The 21,170-nt window shown below is 36.0% G+C and overlaps 3 protein-coding genes across 5 annotated transcripts; all 3 read right to left on the bottom strand.

The window, feature by feature from the left end:
* Nucleotides 1-163: 163 nt before the first annotated feature.
* Nucleotides 164-2,552, bottom strand: LOC145227819 (transmembrane protein 164-like). Its single transcript, XM_080092741.1, has 5 exons — nt 2,176-2,552; nt 1,980-2,106; nt 1,848-1,906; nt 1,394-1,640; nt 164-960 (listed from the first exon to the last, which is right to left on the bottom strand). The coding sequence occupies exons 1-5, from the start codon at nt 2,469-2,471 to the stop codon at nt 697-699; spliced, it is 993 nt and encodes a 330-aa protein (XP_079948867.1). The 5' UTR covers nt 2,472-2,552; the 3' UTR covers nt 164-696.
* Nucleotides 2,539-5,126, bottom strand: LOC145227818 (WD repeat-containing protein 18-like). The gene has a single exon (XM_080092740.1). The coding sequence runs from the start codon at nt 3,913-3,915 to the stop codon at nt 2,623-2,625; it is 1,293 nt and encodes a 430-aa protein (XP_079948866.1). The 5' UTR covers nt 3,916-5,126; the 3' UTR covers nt 2,539-2,622.
* A 5,414-nt stretch (nt 5,127-10,540) lies between these two features.
* On the bottom strand, nt 10,541-19,304 carry LOC145229016 (segment polarity protein dishevelled homolog DVL-3-like). 3 transcript variants are annotated; one of them, XM_080094258.1, is made up of 17 exons: nt 19,038-19,304; nt 18,570-18,639; nt 18,186-18,301; nt 17,937-17,998; nt 17,477-17,585; nt 16,931-17,024; nt 16,794-16,866; nt 16,644-16,731; nt 16,058-16,186; nt 15,753-15,883; nt 15,572-15,652; nt 15,087-15,239; nt 14,840-15,019; nt 14,196-14,489; nt 13,111-13,328; nt 12,272-12,306; nt 11,506-11,580 (listed from the first exon to the last, which is right to left on the bottom strand). In XM_080094258.1, the coding sequence occupies exons 1-16, from the start codon at nt 19,199-19,201 to the stop codon at nt 12,295-12,297; spliced, it is 1,974 nt and encodes a 657-aa protein (XP_079950384.1). In that variant the 5' UTR covers nt 19,202-19,304; the 3' UTR covers nt 11,506-11,580; nt 12,272-12,294. The 3 variants fall into 3 exon arrangements, with proteins under 3 accessions (XP_079950382.1, XP_079950383.1, XP_079950384.1); XM_080094256.1 differs by lacking the exon at nt 12,272-12,306 and having other exon boundaries at nt 10,541-11,580; XM_080094257.1 differs by lacking the exon at nt 12,272-12,306 and having other exon boundaries at nt 10,541-11,580; nt 15,087-15,215.
* Between the last annotated feature and the right edge of the window lie 1,866 nt (nt 19,305-21,170).

The following is a 21,170-nucleotide window of genomic DNA, read 5'->3' as shown; positions in this document are numbered from 1 at the left end:
ACAGGTGAGCTTATTACATCAAACTTTTTTTCAACATGCAAAGAATGACCTCTCTAGTTGATTAGATGTCGTAAAAATCTTTTAAATAAGTAACATACCATGTGTGTTAAATACTGATGGTTAAACAAGATATATCTATCTAAAACAGATCATTAAACTACTGTTTAATCACCAAATTGAATTTATTTCCAAATAAACAGTGACACAACTAAAAACAACATAAAATCTATTTAACGAGATGAACAACATTGAATCAAACACACAGATAACCTGTGTCCATTGCACTGGAACCTGGTGCCATGCACTTAATCATGGAAACTGCAGAAAAGATATTGAAATACAAATATTGCGCAATGGATAAATAAACAGCAGCGAATAAAAAAAGCTACAATTCTTGAGCATCATAAATAATTAAAGACTATTTATAATATAACAAGCTGTGTAATAAACTGGACAATAAGGAGAATCGAGGACCTCAAAATGGAGCAGAATTTGTTGGTCCAAATTAGGGTAACAAAGGCAAGTTATGGGAAAATTATCAAAATCAATAAATGGGGGATGTATTATTGCACATGCTCCTTGGTTAAGTGTTACATTAACACTGTACTTAAATTCTTCTGGTAAAATCACACAACTTATAGGTGCAGAGTGTGATGTTTAAGTTCATCTGAATAAATTATTTAAAACAAAATGTATTTAATCACATTTTCCATTTTCATGAATTCTTGACATGTGCTTTGGAAACACCACTCGTATTGGGAGTAGATTTTGAATAAAAGTTGCACAAAATTCTATTCCAGTCAGCAATTTCAACACAGCCAGAGCTAATAGATGGTAAAGCTTTCCATGTATTGCTATAAGTAGATGTTGATGAACAAATGCCCACAGTCGATAATTTGCTCCCTCGAAGGGATCAGATACGGCTGGGCAAAGCATGTTGTTCAAATTGACCATCGTAAACTGCAAAAATCAGTAATTACTTTGGTTGCAACACTACAAGTTTTAAACAGACTTGCCCAGTTTGCAGCATAACACAATACAGTGCATTTTTCATGAAATGACAACAAAATATGTATTACTTTGGACAACTTAATGAACGCATTGGTGCATTTAACCCTGGACAACTTAATGAACACATTGGTGCATTTAATCTTTAGTTAATCATTACACAAAAGCTATAGCTACATTTTTCCTGACAGTGGCACCAATAATTTAAATCTGAAAATTAGAGGTTATCAACTTTTCTCCATTTACTGCAATGCGATTAAAAAATCGTTTAAACCGTTTTTTGTGAGGCTACCACTTAAGGTTATCCGTTCCTTTTCAAACAGCATATTAAAAAAGGCTTTGTTAATAAGAAGACTTTATTTTACTATATTTGTTTTTCACTTACCATTGAAAGACCTTGGAGTAATGTGAAGTGGTAAAATAACTCTGTTCCAATGCTCAGCATAGGCCACCAGCAGTCGTTAAATGGTTCAGGAACAAAGTTATTACCACAAGCAATTAAGTATATGGGGGTGGCATAAAGCAGTATGTGATGAACCCAATAAGATTCGGGTTCATACAGCAAATGTCGCGTATTGGTCACAGGCAAAACAAGTGCTAGCAATGCACCACTTAACATGTGAAGATGTATTCTGAAAAACAAAATCAAATGTGACGTTAACAGCCGATGATGAATTGCAAAAAATGTCTGTGTATTTTGGAAGCAGTATCAAATTAAATGTATTTTCAGGGAATGCATCTACCTTTTTTACCAGAAATTCCCTACAAACCAAACTAATATTTTCATTGGAAACAAGTTGTGCTAGCCAATATTAACAACCAACATATATATACAGTACCTGAAGACAGTGCGTGCAGTGGGTGATGGTTTTTGGTTGTCAACAGTTAACAAATACATCTACAAATAAAAAGCACAACGGGGTATAATATAAAATTATTATGTTCACTATGTATTATAACCATAAGCACACCTGAGAAATTGTAAGAATGTGGCAGGGATTGAGCAAAAAAATGCATGTCCTGGTGACAACTTTATAGGCAATTTCGATTCCAAACACAACAGCCAACAAAGCCAGCAAGGTAATTTGAAAGGATGGCCTAATAAAAATCCAATAAATTTTGAACACCCTGTTTTTTCAAAATACGCTGAACAAACAAATGGCATACCACTTCACATTGGAGAATGAGGGCTTTAAAATTACTCCATTTTTCTTCGCATAGTGATTGTTAACAGTGACTTGCATTTTTCCATTTTGAAGCTTTGTTGAAGTTGAACTGGAAATGTATTTTAGAGCAATCCAAATTTCCAGCACTGATGTTGAAAGGATAAGTGCTGTTTCCCAGAATCTTTGGGTTAAGGTGAGGTAGTTAAAACATTCCGGTCCACCATTTCCATCTAAGTTAAAATCAACTCCACCATACAGCCAGGGAAACCACTCTGACTGTGTGTAGTTGCTCACCATCTGAATGGTTTGTTTATAGACCAAGCATCACATTTGTACAAAACAAACCTGAGCACCTGAAAACCAATCTATTGACATTATCGTTATTGTATGCTACTCAAAATAGATGCAACAGACATTGTCACAATTGTATATCAGACAAATTAGGACTTTATTGCCCAGAAACGATTTTATTTACTGCAAAGTCATACAATCGTTTATTCTCATGCCTTAACCTGTTAACTTCCTCTGATAGAGCACTGGCTTTTATTGCATCGCCTTTACATGTTTTGTGAGAACAGCTTAAATAGTTATCAATGCTGGTAATGGGTGGGTTAATGGATGATGAACAATTTATTTTAAACAATGCCTTACAGTCAGTTTGGTCTGAACTTTTAGTAGCATGTGCTAGTTTTGGAAAATTGACTATTGGTTTGGTAACTGACATATGTAGAGATTCTGGTGTGGGCAAAATTAAAATATTGGTAATTTTTCCACCATTAGAAGACACACTAGAGCATTTTATTGTTTTAACACACTGACCACTAAAAATGTCCCAAATTAAAAGTCCTTCATTTTTGGCACATGTTACTAACTGGCTGCAGTCCATTGAAAAGGAAATGGCTGTTATTGGATTTACGTGTCCTTTTAATGTGTGACTGGTTTCCCAGTAAGCACTGGTGGTAATATCAATTTCATTCTCTGTTTTTCTTTTGTGACATATGGAGATCAAATCCAACTTGTAAACATTTCCGTTCATTCCACCAACACATAAAACAGATTCTGCATTGTCAATGACCAGTGATGTAATTCCAGTGTCGTAGACAATTGACAAAAGGGTTTGGCCCAGCAGTAGGTCATGAATTTTCACAGTTCGATCCTGGGAACTAGTGTACAGTCTGGGCTGGTTAACACTGCTTAAGCTGCAAGCAATTCCTGTGACTGGCAAAGTATGAGCAACAAATGAAGCAATTGGTTCCCTGTCACCATCTGAAGAATTGTTATCAAGTAAGTCACTCACATCCCATGCCACAACAATTCCATCTGCACCCCCAGTAGACAAAATTCCACAATCATCGGTGAATTTTAAACAAGTGACATCTTGATAGTGCTTTGACAAAATGCACAGCAATTCACCATTCTGTGCATCCCATAACAATACCTTTTCTTCTATACCTGCAGCAATCAAAGTGCCATCATGTGAGGCATCCAGCGCTTTTACTACACCAGGGGTTACAATTTTTTTAGGTTGATGACCAGTCCTGGTAACCTCAAACACTTGAAGAAAGGATTTATTGGACACCGCATGCAAAATATAGTCGGCTTTTACGAGACACATCCCATTTGAAGGACAGTGAGCTGTTTTAAATGAAAATAGAGTTTGAGCTGTCCCAAGGTCCATGAAATGTATTGATGAAACACCATTTCCAGATTCACAAACCTCTGAACATACTAGCAGTTCCATGTTTAGTTTAATTTTTGTACACTAACATATATGATAGTTGACAATTTCACCTTATTGAAAGAAAGATTGTTACTATGACAGGCCAACACTTACAGGTTTAGATGATCAACATGATGTACTGTCCAATAATAACCAACAAGACTTTTAGGTTTAAAAAATGAAGTTCGCATGGAAAAAAAACAAGGTCATTTGAAAATTGAATTACAGCACACAAATTGCTACCAATACTTTTACACAGCAACAACTTGTTTTTAATGTAGTACCTCAAAGTTCACCCGCCATGTAATTACAATGTGGGCATCCTCTCTTACAATGTTTGCCCAAGCATAAATTAAGTCTTGTGCTTGGTGATACATGTGGACTTTGGTATGCCCACTAAGCTAACAAAGACCTTGTTTTCAATGACACTGCATAAATCTTTTCAAAACATACCTATTTTTCCAAACACAAGACTCAACATAATATTACAACATAATAACACAGAGAAAACTTTTTAGACTAATTTGCTTTGTGAAAACAAAGTTGTTCTTACAATTAAACAATCTACACACACCTCTGTGTGTGGGAAAATGACACTAAATATCTATGGACCTACAGCGGTTACTTTCCAAATAAATATATGTTTATATCGTTAAAGAAATTAACACATGCACAGAATGATTAAAATAAGTGCACAATAGCTTCCCTAAAGCAGAGTCCCTATGTTGTCAATGTATTGGTTCTGCTCAAAGTACACCAAGTTTATTCATTCTGACAATTTACAAACCACACAAAGTGTAAAAATGAACAATTAGTTTGTGGGTCAAACTAAATATATATTAATAAACACAAACCACAAAACAAAGTTTATTACAAAAAACTCTTCATACCTTGAGTTCCTAACTAATGTAATTATACTGTTTATATTATTGGTTAGATTAGATAGTCCGCAAAGTGTTAGCTCTAAACAAACCAGATAACACTACTTTTCATACCATTTGATTAGTGTTGAAAAGCGTCACGCAACAATGAGGCCATTATAACTAACTATAACAAAGGATGTAGGAAGCAGAAACAAGCATTGTTTTGTTGCCCGTTAACACAAATTTTGCTTTTTTCTTCTTTCACTTCCTCCCTAACGTTATCCGGTTTCTGCAAAATCTATATAGTCAGTCGTAGTTAGCATCTTGCGAATCGCCACTAATACATAAGATCGTTAATTCCTGCAGACACTGCAGATTAGCTGCAGTTAGCACGTCAGTGGTCGATTAATCGTTAACTCGTTGACCCTATTGCAAGAAACGATTATGTTACATTACACCACTGTTGGATGGCGTGGGTAAAACTGAAAAAAAAAAACTAGGCATTTTACGCAATATTGTTAATTGCAGAATGTCAAACCAGAACTAAACCCAAACCGTAAACTACATTAAAAACCCGAATCGGAGTGGAACACCACATTTTGTTTGGTGTTGAACCGGAACCGAACTGGTAAAAATGCAGTCTGTATTATTTTTTAGTGGTCGTCGGCAGACATGGGGCAATTCGTATTCGTCATTCGTATTCGAATGTATTCGAATACAGGTTTTGCCACCTTCGTGCTGTATTCGAATGATTTTGGCTTTCGTTCGATGGTGCATGAATACAATTCGAATAGTTGATGTTATGTTTTGAACCAACAACTCACGAATACAATAGCTTGGGTAAATTTATTCGAATACAATTCGAATTGTTGTAGGTTTTTGCCAACCTAAGAATTTACAAATTCGAATACACGATATTTTTTACGAATACATTTTGAATTGTTGTCGGGCTTTAAAAAGGTAACAATTCGTAAAATCGAATACATGACTACATTTGTACGAATACAATTCGAATTGTTGTCAGCCTGTGGTTACGTAACAATTTTCAAAATCGAATACATGACTACATTTTTACGAATACAATTCGAATTGTTGTCAGCCTTTGGCAACGTAGGATACATAGATTCGAATACATGACTACATTTTTACGAATACAATTCGAATTGTCGATTACCTCCAGACTAGGAGTAGTCGAGAATATTTTGCTATACATTTTTGCCAAATAGATTCGAATACAATTCAAATTGGCAGTGAATGTGACCTGTTTTGACAAGTTTTTGTTAATGTTACGAAACAATGACATATAGAAGTTTAATTGTGACGTTACATAAATGAAATTGTGTTACAAAGCTTGCAACATTGGGTTGTTCTCAGCACATATGACAGGTGTAGCGTGTTCATGACTTCATGCAGCAAACGTCTCATGTAAATTTGGTGAAATTTATATAACGAAGACTTAAATCAGTCAAGCTAATGTGGCAACAAAAAGCTCGTTGGTTTACATTTTTACCAATAAATTTGCAATTCATAAACCCATGTTACCTTTGAAGTTTCGGGGCGTCTCTATTTCTTCTATTTTCCGCAACTACAAATATTCGAATAATGCTATTCGAATTGTTGCATCTCACAAAGGACGAAGTATTCATGGATACGAATACACGCTTGGAGATTATTCGAATTACACGTTGTTGTTTTTTGGTCAACTATTCATGAATACTAATACTGGACACGTTTTATTCGAATACGATTCGAATTGCTGCCACCTTAACATTACGAAACAATTCGTGAATACGAATATTTGACTCGCATTATTCGAATACATTTCGAATTGTCGAACTTCAAAAAGTGCGTAGAATTCATGAATACGAATACATGCCTTGATTTATTCGAATAGTATTCGAATTACTTGTCATTGTAGTTTGGTCAACAATTCATGAATACAAATACTTGACTCGTTTTATTCGAATACCATTCGAATTGCTGTCACTCAAAAATTACCAAAATATCCATGAATTCGAATACAGTCATGCAAGTATTTGTAAAGTATTCGAATGCAGGACTGTATTCGACCCCATGTCTGGTCGTCGGCATAGTATCGATTTGAGAATAACGAATTGAAGAATACGCGACATAACAGCCATGGGGCATGTCCAAAAGATGAATTCTAATATGTGTTGCACAGTGCAAATTCCTTTGGAGTTTGACACGGCCGTGTAGATAGATATAATGGGTAGAATTTAGATTAAATTAAAAGGTATTTTGACCGCTTTGAAAACCGCTAACCGGTTGGAACCGGGTAAATTGCCAGAACCGGAGTATTCTCCCTGCCTCGATGACTACTTGTAAAGGGGTGATTACAATGGAAACTTTAATGTTCATGACAATTGGTTGGTAAAGTCTTATCTTTGCAGACTGATTTACAGCCACACAGAGTCCCTATATTCTTTTCTTTCTAGCCTATGCTTTTAAGTTAACAGCAATAAACTCCAACAATTTCTCATCCAAAAATCCCACCGGGAATAATTCGAGCAGATGTTATTTGTAGCGACAGCATAGGCCTAAACAGGAGGAAATGCGATATGACTCGCAAAACAACATATGGCTCTTTGTCAGTTATCGAACAAACGGAAATATAATTTCTTTCAACAATTATTGTGACGACACTAAACCCATATCCTTATCAGTCTATGAAATGCTTTTGCACCCGAAAACTGGCTTTAGTAAAAAAGTGCACAATAATGCGATGGTTGCTACATCGTAAAAAAACGAACATAAAGCCTAACATTTTAAAAACCGGAATCGAACCCCTAAAAAACAAAAAGTTAGCCCGAACCGAACCTGAACCCAAACGAGAAGCGGTTTGACTCCCTGGTTATTATTGCAATAAAGTGCTATTTGTAGTAATGCACCGAATCAAAACAGCCGAACAAGTTGGGCCGAATCAACCGAATCATTTGTGACGTCACGCGAATTCACTCGATTCCCTTTTGACGTACGTTTTCTATCAGGCAAACAGACGTGTAACTAGAAACTACATATGATAGTTGTGCACAGTGTTTTTTTTAAGGTGTTTTGGGGGACTGTTTCGGTCCAAATTTCTCCAGCGGTTTCCCAAAATTTGCCAGTAGCCTAATAAATAATTCGTTTAAGCAAATATGGCTATTTTTTTGTATTTAAATGAAACACTTGCGGTCTCTTAAAACTACTTAGCGGTCACCCAAACCAAACCTTAAAAAAAAACCTGGTTGTGCATGCAATTAATTGCGGATCTTTTGTCCGGAGGGTTGATCTAAAGTTTCATAATAACAATAAAATTAACCCAAAAACCTAGTTCTTTATGATAAATTTAGTCTCTAACCTTACCCCAATGTCATTGTGCTCTTTTTCATATAACTGCACTCTTTACGCTGCCTACCGGACATTAGCACCCCTGGATATACTAAGAGTTCTTACGTTATTTGCTCAATCCTAGTGAAGCGGCCTGACCTTACAACTTAATAATAACCGATTCAAGAGAATGCCTATGTTTGTTACGGTTGAGTGATCTATTCTAGTAGCAGGCTCTGCGTGACTCGAATTCGGACATATAGTTTGTCACAGCCCTTTGAGCACGCATTTAGCGAAGTTATGATGGCTCGAAGAGCTTGTTTTGTGCGATCTGTGCTTCTAATAAACAGGGCGAATGTCTTGGATTGAAACTTGAATTGTCACCGACCCACACAAACACTGGCACTGCGTTGTGTACAGGAACCCGGCGATTAATTTCCCTCTTAACTTCGTCTGTCAAGATGCTAATCCCTGACTGGGGCAATAGAGCCACCTGACTGTTCGTTTTTTAAATTTAAATTCTGGGGTTCTAATTAATCTGGGCGTCTACGTGAGGAAATTCCGGCAGTTCTTTTACGAAATAGATATTGAAATCCTGAAAATAGCTGATAATGTCACACAGCGTTTCTTTTCTTTCTCTATATTCTTGTAAAAACGTTTTAATGGCGAACGATTAAATCAGCTTTTCACATCCAAAAATAGAATAAAGATTTAGTGGAAAACATGTTATTTATAGTGAGGCAAATTCTTACTTTCACAATGTAGCCTACTTTTCTCTTTAAGTTATATAATTTATTTTATAGCAATGCAGTTTTACAAAGGCGCCATCTAGCAATGTTACTGTACTTTTTCTTAGGTCGTGTTTTACTTAAATTCGTTCAGGAAGAAAAGTCACAAACAGGCGGAAATACGTTTAACGACGAAAAAAACATCACATGTTTACGAAGAATGTTCTAGAAGAGCCATATGACTCAATTTCTCAGATATTGAACGGAACGGAATGTATTTGTTTAACATTTATTGTGACGAGCGAAAACCCGTTTACCAACTTTCTGTGAAATGCTTTTGCACACGAAAATACTGGCATTAATGTAAACATTATGCGCAATGATATGATGGCTGCTACACTGAAATGAGACGAGTTTATTTCGCTTGGTTAACATAGCGATACAATAGCATTAACACAATCACCAAACAGAAAATAGCTGCGCGACGTTATCCCTTTAACTGCTGAATTCTTTTTCTTAAAATTCTGCGTTTAGACATGGTCGTTGTAGAATTCAAGCATTGCTGCTAATTCTACCTTTCAGTCTCTCGACTGGCAGAATAAGAGCGGTCAGTTTCACATGCACTTTATTGAAATTAAGAGTGATTTAAAACGATTTTCGGCCACCTAAACCAAATAGAATAAAGAACGTCATAACTACATCACAGTACAGACTAACTCAGATACCACTGTAACACTAACTGGACAGGACTGCACGTGTAGAAACAAGGAAACTGTTAAAGTGGGACACATACAAGGTTAGCAGCTGTGACGTAACAATGCATGTATGGTGTGATGGTTGCAACGGCGGGAAAGGTTTTTGTTGTAGGGGAGCGTTATTGTCCGTTACAGTCGTACTTTAGAAAGTTTTTAGAGAAATCGGTAAAAGATAGCCCATAACTTTCTGTGGGAAACTTGATGTCGATGACATTTTTCTGAAAGTTAAAGAGAACAAAACATGCATTTCAGCGTAATTTGCATTGTCTTTTCCACATTTCTTGTCCACTGCAACAAGTAAACGCACTTCTTGTACCTGTTTGAATATCCATTTCGTTGCATATCGCACTTCAGATGATTTTAAAGTTATCTTATAATTATGGTATAGCCTTGCGGTTCTCAAACTGGGATCCGCGGTCCTTTAGGGGTCCGTGAGGCAATTTTGGGGGGACCGCGAAAAGTTTGAAGTATAATTACATAATCTTATTTGGCGTCAGTTTGTGCCACTGAATCAGTTTAAATCAAAGTAGAATTTAAAATCGGCTATCTCCATTGCTAAACCTTTATTGCACAACAACCAAGAAAAATGCAATTGTTCGCGAACAATCGTAATGTGTTTTTTTTGTCTTGTCTGTGATGTCACAAGCTGTCTTTGGATCATTGTTATGCAAAATTTTGCACAACCAGGTAAAATCCTGCAATCAACTTTCGTTTTTCTGAAATACACATTCAGGCTTAATTAGGGACCACGAGCCCTCCAAATAATGGCAAAGGGACCGTTTTGAAAAAAATATGAAAAAGTTTGAGAGCCACTGGTATAGCCTAACGCTAAACGAACGAATATTCGGATCAAATGTTTTTATTATTAGGTTTCGGTCCGCACCCAACTTAGTCGATTTGATACATCACTATTTAAACAATTCCAAGCTATTGCAACAAAATATAATTCAAAATGCGTAAGAAAAAACAAAAGTCTGTCGCGCTTAGTTTTATTGAGAATGTGATAGCATTACACGTTAATCTGAGAAAGTGAAGTGTTAAACCTTAAAAGAGAAGAAAACACGGCGATCGTACTACAGACAACCGTTTGACAAAAACACAAACAAAAGGTCACCCATATGCAAAAAGTAATACTGATGCGGACAGTGTTATTTTCATCGCTGAAATCTTTCGGCAGCCGATGAAGTAATTCACCCGTAGCACTTTATTACTGACCAACTCGTACATTCTACGATAAAACGGTGCCGTCGATAGCAAGAACAGGTAAAAGTAAAGTGTCACATACGCATGTTAAAGGGTTCTAGTCGAAGTAAAGCGACACCGTTGGGAGCTTCGCAAGGCTACAGAGTCACCGCGCAAGTCTTTCGCAAATCGATGAGGTCATCTGGTTCGCAGCGAAAAACTTGGAAAAAGGCGGACACGTAAAAAACGTACAAACACAAAACAAACGAAAAAGCAGTGCACGGAGCACGTAAGTTAAAACGATCAACGATTTTCGACGATAAAATAGGTCGATACTACAAAAAACAACTGCAGCACCTGTCGAAATCGACTGGATTTTGAGAGATCAAAAAAGATCTAAGATTCAATTTACTTTCAATGTGGAAAAGCTGAAATATTTCACAGGTGCAAGCGCATTAGGGTAAAAGATTTTTAACATAACATAGACAGTATGTGTTACCTAGACCCTTACCGATAATTGTAAAAAGGCATTCGATAACAAGGAGTTGGTGGGTTTCATTATTAACGTGGTTATCCCTTGTGCAATAAATAGCTGCTTTACATGACGTCCACGAAGTAGTCACAAGGATTGCTCATAGCATTCTGAAATGATTGTCGACTTCCGCTCATTTCCTGGGGGACTGCATTTAAAGGGCGTGACTGACCCGGGTGCTGAGGGTGAGGGGGCAGGGGCGGCGGAGGCATTCTATGATGGGGTTGTGGCCTGGGTTGCTGCTGGGGCGGGTACTGGCGTTGCAAAGAACCGTAGGTGCCAGCATGATTCAATGAGTTCTGAAAAAAAGAGTTTAATTTAAACCTGGAAAATGTTAAAATGTTAGCTTGATTAAACACCACTGAATAGCATGCTCATTTTTACTAACACTTACACAGTTTGTTGAATAAGTGCAATTTCATGTGACATTGTAACGCAACTTTGGTTCCTGGCTCCTTTACTCAACAATTTTAGGACACTAATGTTTCATCACATGCCTTACAACGCTGTAACACACTTGTGACGTGTGTCGTGGTTCATGAACCGAATGTGAAAGTTAATGCATGCACGATATGGACCAAGGCTGTTTTCATGCACACAGAAAACATTATTTACAACTTGCTTTTGTCACAATGCAAAAAGCATCAGAAGCAAATTTAAAAAAACAAAATAGGTTAATCTGATTGGTAATATAAATGGACACAAAATATAATAATGCTTAAGCATGCAATCATTTTAGAGCTGTACAAGCGTCACATATGTAGAAACAAACGCTGCGTTTCGAAAGGCCATTTGATGTTAAACAGCCGCGCGCAGCCAAACATACACAAATATTCAAAAAATCCCGGCCAGATTAGAAATTAATGAGGCTCCGATTGGCACAAACGCGATTGCTTAAGCAACAGAGTAATTGGGCGTCAATTACGCTGTGGGAAATTGCCATGTTGTGCACAAGGTCACGAACAGATTGCATGTCATGCAAACATTTACCTGCTGCACACAGTTTACTGCAGTCAAGTCAAGTCCTTTAAAATAGGATGTAAAACAAACGTTAGCACGTTGGATAAATTATCATCATTACATCAACAATCTACACATGTCTTTCCAAGTCATTATCTGGAATGGTGGTTTAAGGAGCCTTTGAAACTCCACTAAGCTCTGGATCTATGGTGGCATGGGATTATGTGAGGCATTCACGCTGAAGTGCCAGTCAACTAGTAATAGGTAATTTTAAACCTTGTGGCAGCTGCTGATATGCTGCACCACACCAACCAAATTTACACCTATAAAATAATCAGCGAACAGCAGCAAAACTAGGAATAAAGCTCAATTAAAAATTACATACTAATTCTTCTGCAAAAAATTTGAATACAATTATAACTAAATGTTTAAGTAATTTTAAATGTTAACATACAAATCGTCTACAATATGACAGCTTATGCAGAAATTTTAAATTGTAGAAAAACCACACAATTATGGGTTACACAGCTTACAGATCTGCTATCACACACAGAATCATCCACACAGGTTGAAATTTAAGAATCAACAGTCAGTAAGTGTGCTACTACTGTTCAGAAAACCATGCATAAAGAGTAGTTACAAAAATGTTGCCTGATCAACCTAAAAGTGTGCTTTAAAAGTGCAAAGGAAAATATCATGTCACCACATGAAAGGAGGGATCAGTAGTGTTGAAATGCAACTATAGTGTATCAAGCACCCAAGCAAATCAATAACCTGTGTGCTTTTAAAAATACACTCACATTACTCTACACAGGTGAATAACAAATATTTGTTGGAAATATTTTAACATCACATGCTTGAAAGTCTACCTGTGATTCACTGCCAGAAAGGGAAAGTGACCTTTTTGTGTTAGTTCCTGATGATCCAGCACCTGATCTTCCACTGTGGACACTGTACTTACTCTCACTTGCCTGATCGCTGCCAGAACCAGCACTCCCACTAGCACCGAATGTAGCCAAATGTTGACAGGAGCCGGACACACTTGGTGGTCGGTGCAGGATGCTGTTTGCACTGTGCAAACTTATAGCTGAAACATAGTTTGTATGTTATAGCCAGGGTTGCCATACCGTCCTTATTTCTAAGATTTGTCCTTATGTTGAAGGGCTATGTCTTAGAAAAAGTCATTGTCCTTATTTCTAAGAAATGTCCTTATTTTTGACTGTTAGTCCTTATTTTTTCTTATTTTCAACAATTACTGTAGTCAAATCCCTGCTACAAGTAGAAGTAGACCCGGCCTGTTGTGAGATGTACTTAATATTTTCTATGAACAACCAGTTGCTGGAACAGATAGTTTATTCTCAAAATATTGCAAATATTATGTCATGGCTTGTATAAATGCAAAGATTTGTTCAAAAACTTTGTCTCGTTTCGCATAAAAAAATAATTTTTCGGTTGTCCTTATTTTTGGTTTCAAGTCGATGGCAACCCTGGTTATAGCACATGTGTATTGATATGCAAAATTTGTAAAATGCAAGCCTTTTTGGCATGTTTGAACAGAGTACACAAAAATCCACCATCTGAGGCATAAATTTTGATGAGGTTTTTCCTTTATATAAATAAATATTAATTATATCAATTATTATCAATGACTTCATAGCAAAAATCTTGGGTGGAGAAGAAAAACAGCCTGGCATAGATTAAACATGATAAAACATTGATGCATAACATAACAAGACATGTGGTTCACAGTTATTGTTCAATTGGAAATGTTGGTTAGCTTGCCTTAACATATAAACACTAGCAGTTGACACTAAAACAGCATGTGAAAGTCAGGTGACCCTAATCCTCTTGTTTACATGTGACAAGTAAGTTGAGGTCTGGGGATGTGTTAAACATGGACTGAAACAGAGATATAAACCTATTGCAACAACTTTATCATAAAACCTTAACTTACAGTCAGCATCACTTTGGGATCCAGCCAATGAGGAGTATGCAGGGGGTTGTGCAACATAATCCAATGGAATGCCATTGCTCAGATTACCATCATCCATTCGCTGACCAATGTTAAGTTGTTGTGGGGGGTTGTAGTTGTTAAACTGGTTGTATGGGGTAAATCCAGGGTTAATGGACCCAGGTTGTGGGGGCTGCATTGCCCAATGAGGCATTGCCCCTGAATGTGTGGGCAACGGACCTAGAGTGTCTGAGTCTCGGTCACTGTTAGAATCACCAAGGGACAATGTTCCAAAATCTGGAGAGAATAGTTATTGTTACAAAAGTCAGGTGGGTAGGACACAAAGGTTTGCAAATAAGGTTATGCCTAGTGGGCAAACAAAGTGTCTACTTTCAAGTCCTGACTGAGGGCTATAGAACAAACACAAAATCACTAATAAACTGATATTTTGTTTGCTTGTGACACACAAATTGCCAGTAATGTCATAAAAAAGGTGGCTGATATACAAATAAAAGTGGCAGCATGTTACTAGATAACCCATTCATGTTATATGGCTAAATCGTTTGTCATTCAACCTAACAATCTTGAAAATAAATTTGTCAACAATGTGCTTTGAAGCATGGAAATACAGCAAAAACAGGACTGACCTTTGTGTACTGATCCTGTGTATTCACCAAACACATAGTAGCATTGCTCCGAAAAGGTAATTTTGTTTACAGTGTGTCGTATGTAACCGGCCTTTAATAAGTTTGAGGCATATTTTCTTGCCACTCGACGCTCACTCAGTCCTTCCACTTTCTGCTGTAACCACTCAACTAAATCTGAACCTGAAATGGAACCCACAGTTAAAGCATTTGTTTGACATAATGTTTGGTAATTAGATAATTGGATTACCTATGAAGGCATTGGGAATTGTGATTTTAAGCCACATTCTTGTTTTCACATCCAGTCCGCTGTCTGCCATCTTCAATGTTTTAACAACAACTCCCATGTCTGACAGTGTGGAAAGATGGGTATCATAACCTGGCAGAGCATAAGGAAGTTCAACTACAAATGTAAGAACAAAAACATTCAAACTGTAATGTAATAAAAAAAGAAAAAGTGCAAACCATTTGACAGTTTTGCTTGGTATGTTGGAATTTAGAAGTGTAACCCAATAGACATTGATAAGTGTATTTGTAACCATTAACAAGGGGCAAGCAAACGAATTGTACTGGTAATATCTAGTTGTTTTCGATTCTTGTGCAGTGCAGCTTTTAATAAACTAGCAAAGGTATTTTATAACAGAGCATGACATGATGTACTTAGAGACTATTAAACACAAATCAACAACAACATCACATCAGCACTCTGATCAAATATTTGGTGGACAAACTTACGATCTGATTCAGGGAGGGAGCTACCAAGTGTCTCAGAACTTGTTTCACGATTATAACATTCCAATGCACCATGGTAATCACCTTAAAAAAGGTTTACATGTTTGACACAATTTTAAACTGTCAAGGATCTACAATTACAGTTACACCATCACTGTGGGAAAGAATTTTACAACATGTTTACCTCTTGCTGCCATGGTTTGATTTGCCCATACACCAGGATCTATTGGTCGAACAGGTTCATCTTTGGGGACAGTAAAGTAACTGCTTTCTGGATTGGGATCCCAGCATTTTGCCACAGTCAGGGTAATTGGTCTTCAAAAGAAACTAATCTTGTTAATAGCAATAAAACTCTCAATGTTTGCAGTTTAACACCTATTGCCATATTCATAAACTCAAAACATAAGCCTTTTTAGATTTAATAAGAGTATGGCATCATCATATAATATTAATATTTATTACCAGTAATGTTGACATAAAAACACATACCCTGGCTTGTGTACAATGTTTCTTAAAACCCGAACAGCATCTTCGTTTGACATATTTTCAAAATTGACATCATTAACTTGAAGTAACATGTCACCAGGTTCAATTCGTCCATCAGCAGCCACTGCCCCACTAAACATGTGTTGAGTTAGTTTTTCATGTTTAAATCTCATGACAGCTCATTTATAACCCTTATAATACAAAATACAAGTATAATTTACAGTTAACATAGTGTCAATATTATTTTATTGAAATTTTGACAAAAAAAATTATTGAGCGCCTTTAAAAGAGATTTTTCAAGTCGATCGTTTCAAAAATCAATGACTTTTGGGTACCATAAACCAGTTTAAAAATTATGGTCACTAAGATTTGGTTGATAATGTTTTGGGTAACAATAGTAATCATTGGTAATTTGAAGAGTAGTTCATTGGTCCACAGACAATTATGCAAGTAAGTTTCAGACAAAATGTATCCAATAGCTGGAGGGCAGGAAGCACACCAGATAATTGCCTAGATTACTTTCAAGCAAGTCAAGGGAATCAAAACATAACCAACAATGGAAAATGGAATGGTTGACTGTCAGTCTTACCCTTTCATGATAGATCCAATATATATGCCACCATCACCCTTTTCATTACTTTGCCCCACGATGCTTATTCCAAGGAAATTGTATTTATCTGTAAATAAAATGTGGTTGGTTTTGAAATCCAAAATTAAAAAACACTCATTGACAACTTACCCATGTTTAAGGTCACCAACATAATGTTTAATGACATGGATGAGTCTGTAACGCTGCTAGAGTAGGTTGATGTCTGTAAAAAATGTTAAACATGTTTACATGTTTAAAAGATTTAAAATCAGGTAGAAATTCAGTACCGTGTCAGAACTTGGCCTTGGACGTTTCTTTTTGAGTTGTTTCTTTCTCTGTCGCATCCTGTGCCTTGTTGATGTTGTCATTTCAGATAAGGTGCTGTATCAATACAAAAGAGAAATTGTGGTTGTGCTATAAAAATTATTTCTAAGAAATACTATTGCTTACATTGATACTGCTCACTACCAATGTTGTTGTGAGTAATTTCCAATTTTCGATCAAATTTATATGTTTTGCCTTTTAGCTGTGAACGCAGTGATTACCAACATTTTTGTACTAGCTGAATCATTTAAAACTTTATTTAAGTCTGTGGATCTCTACCCAAAATTTACCCAAATCCCTTTTGACAACCTTAGTTATAAATTCAAGCAAATACAAATTGGGAATAGCACTAAGGACAAAAAAACAGCATGATTTTAATGATCTCACAGGCCCTGAGCTTGAGAAACCCAGATTAAAAACCAACAATATGTAAATAATAATAAATTGTTCATTATGATTATAAAATTTAAATGACATCTTCTTTGTATTTAGCAGCAAAAACAACTTACTCGCTCATGTCATCTCTAGAATCCCATGAAGTTGTTTCAATGTCACTGCTCATAAGAGTGGACTGGCTTCCGTATTTGTTGTACATCCTGTGATTCCTGTACATGCCTCCTTTAACACACAATAAAAGTTGATTCAACCAACAAAACAACCAAGTCACAAATGTCCTGTATTTTACACAGTATTGTGACTTTAATGAGATTACTGAAACTATGTTTTTAAGAAGATACCTGCTGAAGGCAAAGAAACATTCTCAAACAGGTCTAGTTTTAGTAAACAAATATGTAATCGACTATACTATAACAAACTATCACAGCAATTATCTGTAAAGTTAGCATGTCAAGTTAATTTTGTTACGTCAAACAACATATGAGATAAAATGGTTCACATTTTGTTCAGCTTGTCTGTTAAATACCCATTTACCCAAATTAGACAAAGAGTCAACAATGATAGTTTGCTCACCTTTGTGACTGGATATGATTGAATCAGCGTCAGAATCCCGGTGTTGTTTGCTTCCTCCATTTCTTAACAAAGAATCGAATATATTAATGGTCTTAGTAACATGTTTCAAAAACTGTCCCAGGTTGAACTTACTTTACTTATTTGGTTAATTTCAGAGACTTAAGGGGCACACTATCTGATAAAAAAAGTCAATCAAACACAATAACTTGCTTCAAAACTTGGCACCAACAAAAATTTGTGCAAACTTACTGGTATGTCATATGTCGGGAATCTACCACTGTCAGTGATTGCCTGTCTGAATTTGTTAAGGTGTTGGTGCTTGAAGCAGGGCCCTGGGAAGCATCATCAATATCTGGAGCAACAAGCTGCAAAACAAACACAGAGTTACCTTGTATCCAACTAAGAATAAAATCAATTATTTCATCTTGTAAGAAGCCTAACGCACTTAAATACTTTACATGTATTATTTCCTTCCTGAATTTGACTGATGACTTCCTGCGAGAAAGCATTTTGTGACACCATACATAATGCATGAGCACTAATAGTGCAATAAACAAAAAAATATCTATCTTACCTACAACCTAGTTTTTAATAATTTGAAACAAACAGTTTGTACAGTAGTAGGAAACTTACGTAAGCCACAATTCTGTTGTCACATAGAGGTAGTACTGTGGCATCATTCGTTATTTCTTCTTTTACCACCCTAAATTGATAAAGTTAAAACAGGGTGGATGAAATAAATATCGCACATAACTATTATTAAAAAAAAACTTTAAAAGATTCTGTATTTTACCACAGTTTGAGACTTTAATAACATCTAACATAATTTTTCACAGCAGTTCAGTTCATTTATTGGTTCCAAGAATTTGTAACTATTTTTTGTTATGCAAGGCTTACATATACATATGAAAACAAACTATGCTATTGGACTTAAATGTATGTTTAAAGCTTAAACGGACTTGCATGTATATTTAAGCTGACAAGTGTCTGTTAAATAGATAAGAAAATATTAGTAGATGAGTTGTGCAAAAACAGTCTATCAGTTAACTACTCAGTTACTTGTCATCCAAATTTTGTCTTCAAACACAAAACAAATCTCACCCAAAATCAGCATCTTGAGAACGAAAAAAGTATTTGAAATTTGGTTTCTTTATGGCAGCTTTGAAGTGCCCCAAGGTAATCTTATCAGGTGGTATGTTGATTTTGCTGACATATGGTGTTTGTTCATCACCTATGTGATAAACTATTTTGGTTTCTTCAGGCATTTTGCACCACTGTTTGTTAGCTCATCATTATCACATCAATATCTTGTCTTAGGATCTACACAAAAGACAACTCCAAGGACCTGGAGTAAACACACATTTGCTAAATGCAAGCATACAACAAAAACACTTCATTCTGGAGAAATGTTAAACCGTGTACATGTTCTGTTTTTAGATTTCAACATTTCATATATAGTGTGTTGTTACACAATCTGAAGTCATAACCAGTTCATTCATACAAAATAAATTGATTTAATTTGGTTTGTAAGAGCATTTAAAACCTGCAAATTTTGTTTCTACAAATTAGAAGTAAGAGACAGTTGTAACAAAGCAATGCTGTTTATTTTCTCCAGCCTATACCCAGGCACAAGTTTTGACAAAAATAAATAGTACCAGTGGACAATAAATACAGGAACTACAAGTATCATTGATAAATTTGGGACATACATTTTTATGATCTTAAAGACCCAGAAATAATGTGACCTATGAGGGCCTGAAAACTTCCCATGTAAAACTTATCAATAAAAATGTGTGATGTACAATGAAAGCAGTTGTATTATTGCATATTGATTATCAGCAAGCTGCACTGTTTATAATGTATCTGTTGCACAAAACCCCAGCTATTTTGTGAAAAATACAACTAGTGATGATTCGTCACATCATGAAACTTTAGGCAAGTTAGGCTCTGGTGAAAATTTCGGTTTGAGGCAAATTGAAACCATTAAAACAACAAATTCGGCCAAAATATTTTGAACCACTAAAACTTCAGTACAATACTACCATAGTTGTGTTCACACAGTCCTACACATGGTTTAGTTAGTTAGTTACGTAATTACGTTCATTTTTAGGCAGTTCACAAACAAAAAAAAACAGAAAATATATTTTCCTGGATTGAAACAGCACATATTTGGCTTACAACATTTTGTATCAAACTGGTTGTGCTACAATTTACAGTTGCTTACGTTGACTGTAAAAATATAGAAAATCAAAAACAATCGACGTACAAACTGTACGGTATATCGTTAGCGTTACCGTCATAGCTGTTTATTGTTACTCGAACACATAAAAGATATTTTTGGCAACAAGCAGAATTTAAGAACAAAAACAACTAAATAGTTTACACGGCGCAAACACAAAAATATAAACATCTAGGAAGTGAACTAACTTATTTACGAACAGACAATACAGTGTAAAGACTGGAGTGTTATCATTATCAAGCAAATTCCGGTTGTCGAAAAACTAAGTGGATGAGGGCTGGGTGAAACAAATATTTCTTCGGGTACAAGGGCATTTTTAAGTAATCTCAAACAATACCGCACTCACAAAATTATTTATACGCGTAGTTTTTTTTAAAAAACAAACAAGAACAACAATATGTATCTGAACTAAATTATATAAAGCACAACACACTGATCAACTTTTTTTAATGGCAACTTGTCATTGAACACCAATCTCGAGCCCAAAAATGATTTGGAACTTTGGAACACAGGATGACAACAAACTCACTTTTTAAAGAACGGGGTGTGGATTTTGGTGATCGAAAATGACAGCATGTAATAGACTGGGGGAAGTAGCTAATCTGCCACCATTGCACTTGACTGAAGATTAACTAAATAACCTGGCAAAACCGTTAGAAAGAATTTAGGTCGAAAAGAAATCGTTAAAAAAAATCACAAGGCACACCTTCATGTAGTGTAGTCTAATGGGCGCCGTTGTCGAATAAAGTTGCCGCAGCTATTTTTTCTACAACTGCGCAGAAAGGCCGTTTTAAAAACAAACAAAAAATTCAAGATAGCTAAGTTGGCGCAAGTTATATCTTGCGCCACAAGTTACTTAAATTTGGTTGCAAGTTAGCTAACTTGCGGCAACTTAGGCTAGCTATCCGCGTCGCAAATTAGATAGGCTATGTTTCGTTGCAGGTTACCTATAACTTTCCGCAACTTGGCTGTATTTCGTTGCGGGTTATATCTTG

This window comes from Phallusia mammillata, chromosome 5 (genome assembly GCF_965637545.1).
Source record: "Phallusia mammillata chromosome 5, kaPhaMamm4.hap1.1, whole genome shotgun sequence".
NCBI classification, from domain to species: Eukaryota; Metazoa; Chordata; class Ascidiacea; order Phlebobranchia; family Ascidiidae; genus Phallusia; species Phallusia mammillata.
Note: the sequence above shows the minus strand (reverse complement) of the source record. Positions and strands in the feature narration are given on the sequence as shown.

Coding starts and splice junctions, on each gene's coding strand:
- LOC145229016 (XM_080094256.1), bottom strand. CDS start 19,201: ATGCCTGAAGAAACCAAAATAGTTTATCACATAGGTGATGAACAAACA. Junction 18,302..18,569: donor ACAACAGAATTGTGGCTTAC/GTAAGTTTCCTA, acceptor TTTGTTTTGCAG/CTTGTTGCTCCAGATATTGA. Junction 17,586..17,936: donor AATCATATCCAGTCACAAAG/GTGAGCAAACTA, acceptor TGTGTGTTAAAG/GAGGCATGTACAGGAATCAC.
- LOC145227818 (XM_080092740.1), bottom strand. CDS start 3,915: ATGGAACTGCTAGTATGTTCAGAGGTTTGTGAATCTGGAAATGGTGTT.
- LOC145227819 (XM_080092741.1), bottom strand. CDS start 2,471: ATGGTGAGCAACTACACACAGTCAGAGTGGTTTCCCTGGCTGTATGGT. Junction 1,907..1,979: donor ACATTCTTACAATTTCTCAG/GTGTGCTTATGG, acceptor TTTTATTTGTAG/ATGTATTTGTTAACTGTTGA. Junction 961..1,393: donor TACTCCAAGGTCTTTCAATG/GTAAGTGAAAAA, acceptor TGATTTTTGCAG/TTTACGATGGTCAATTTGAA.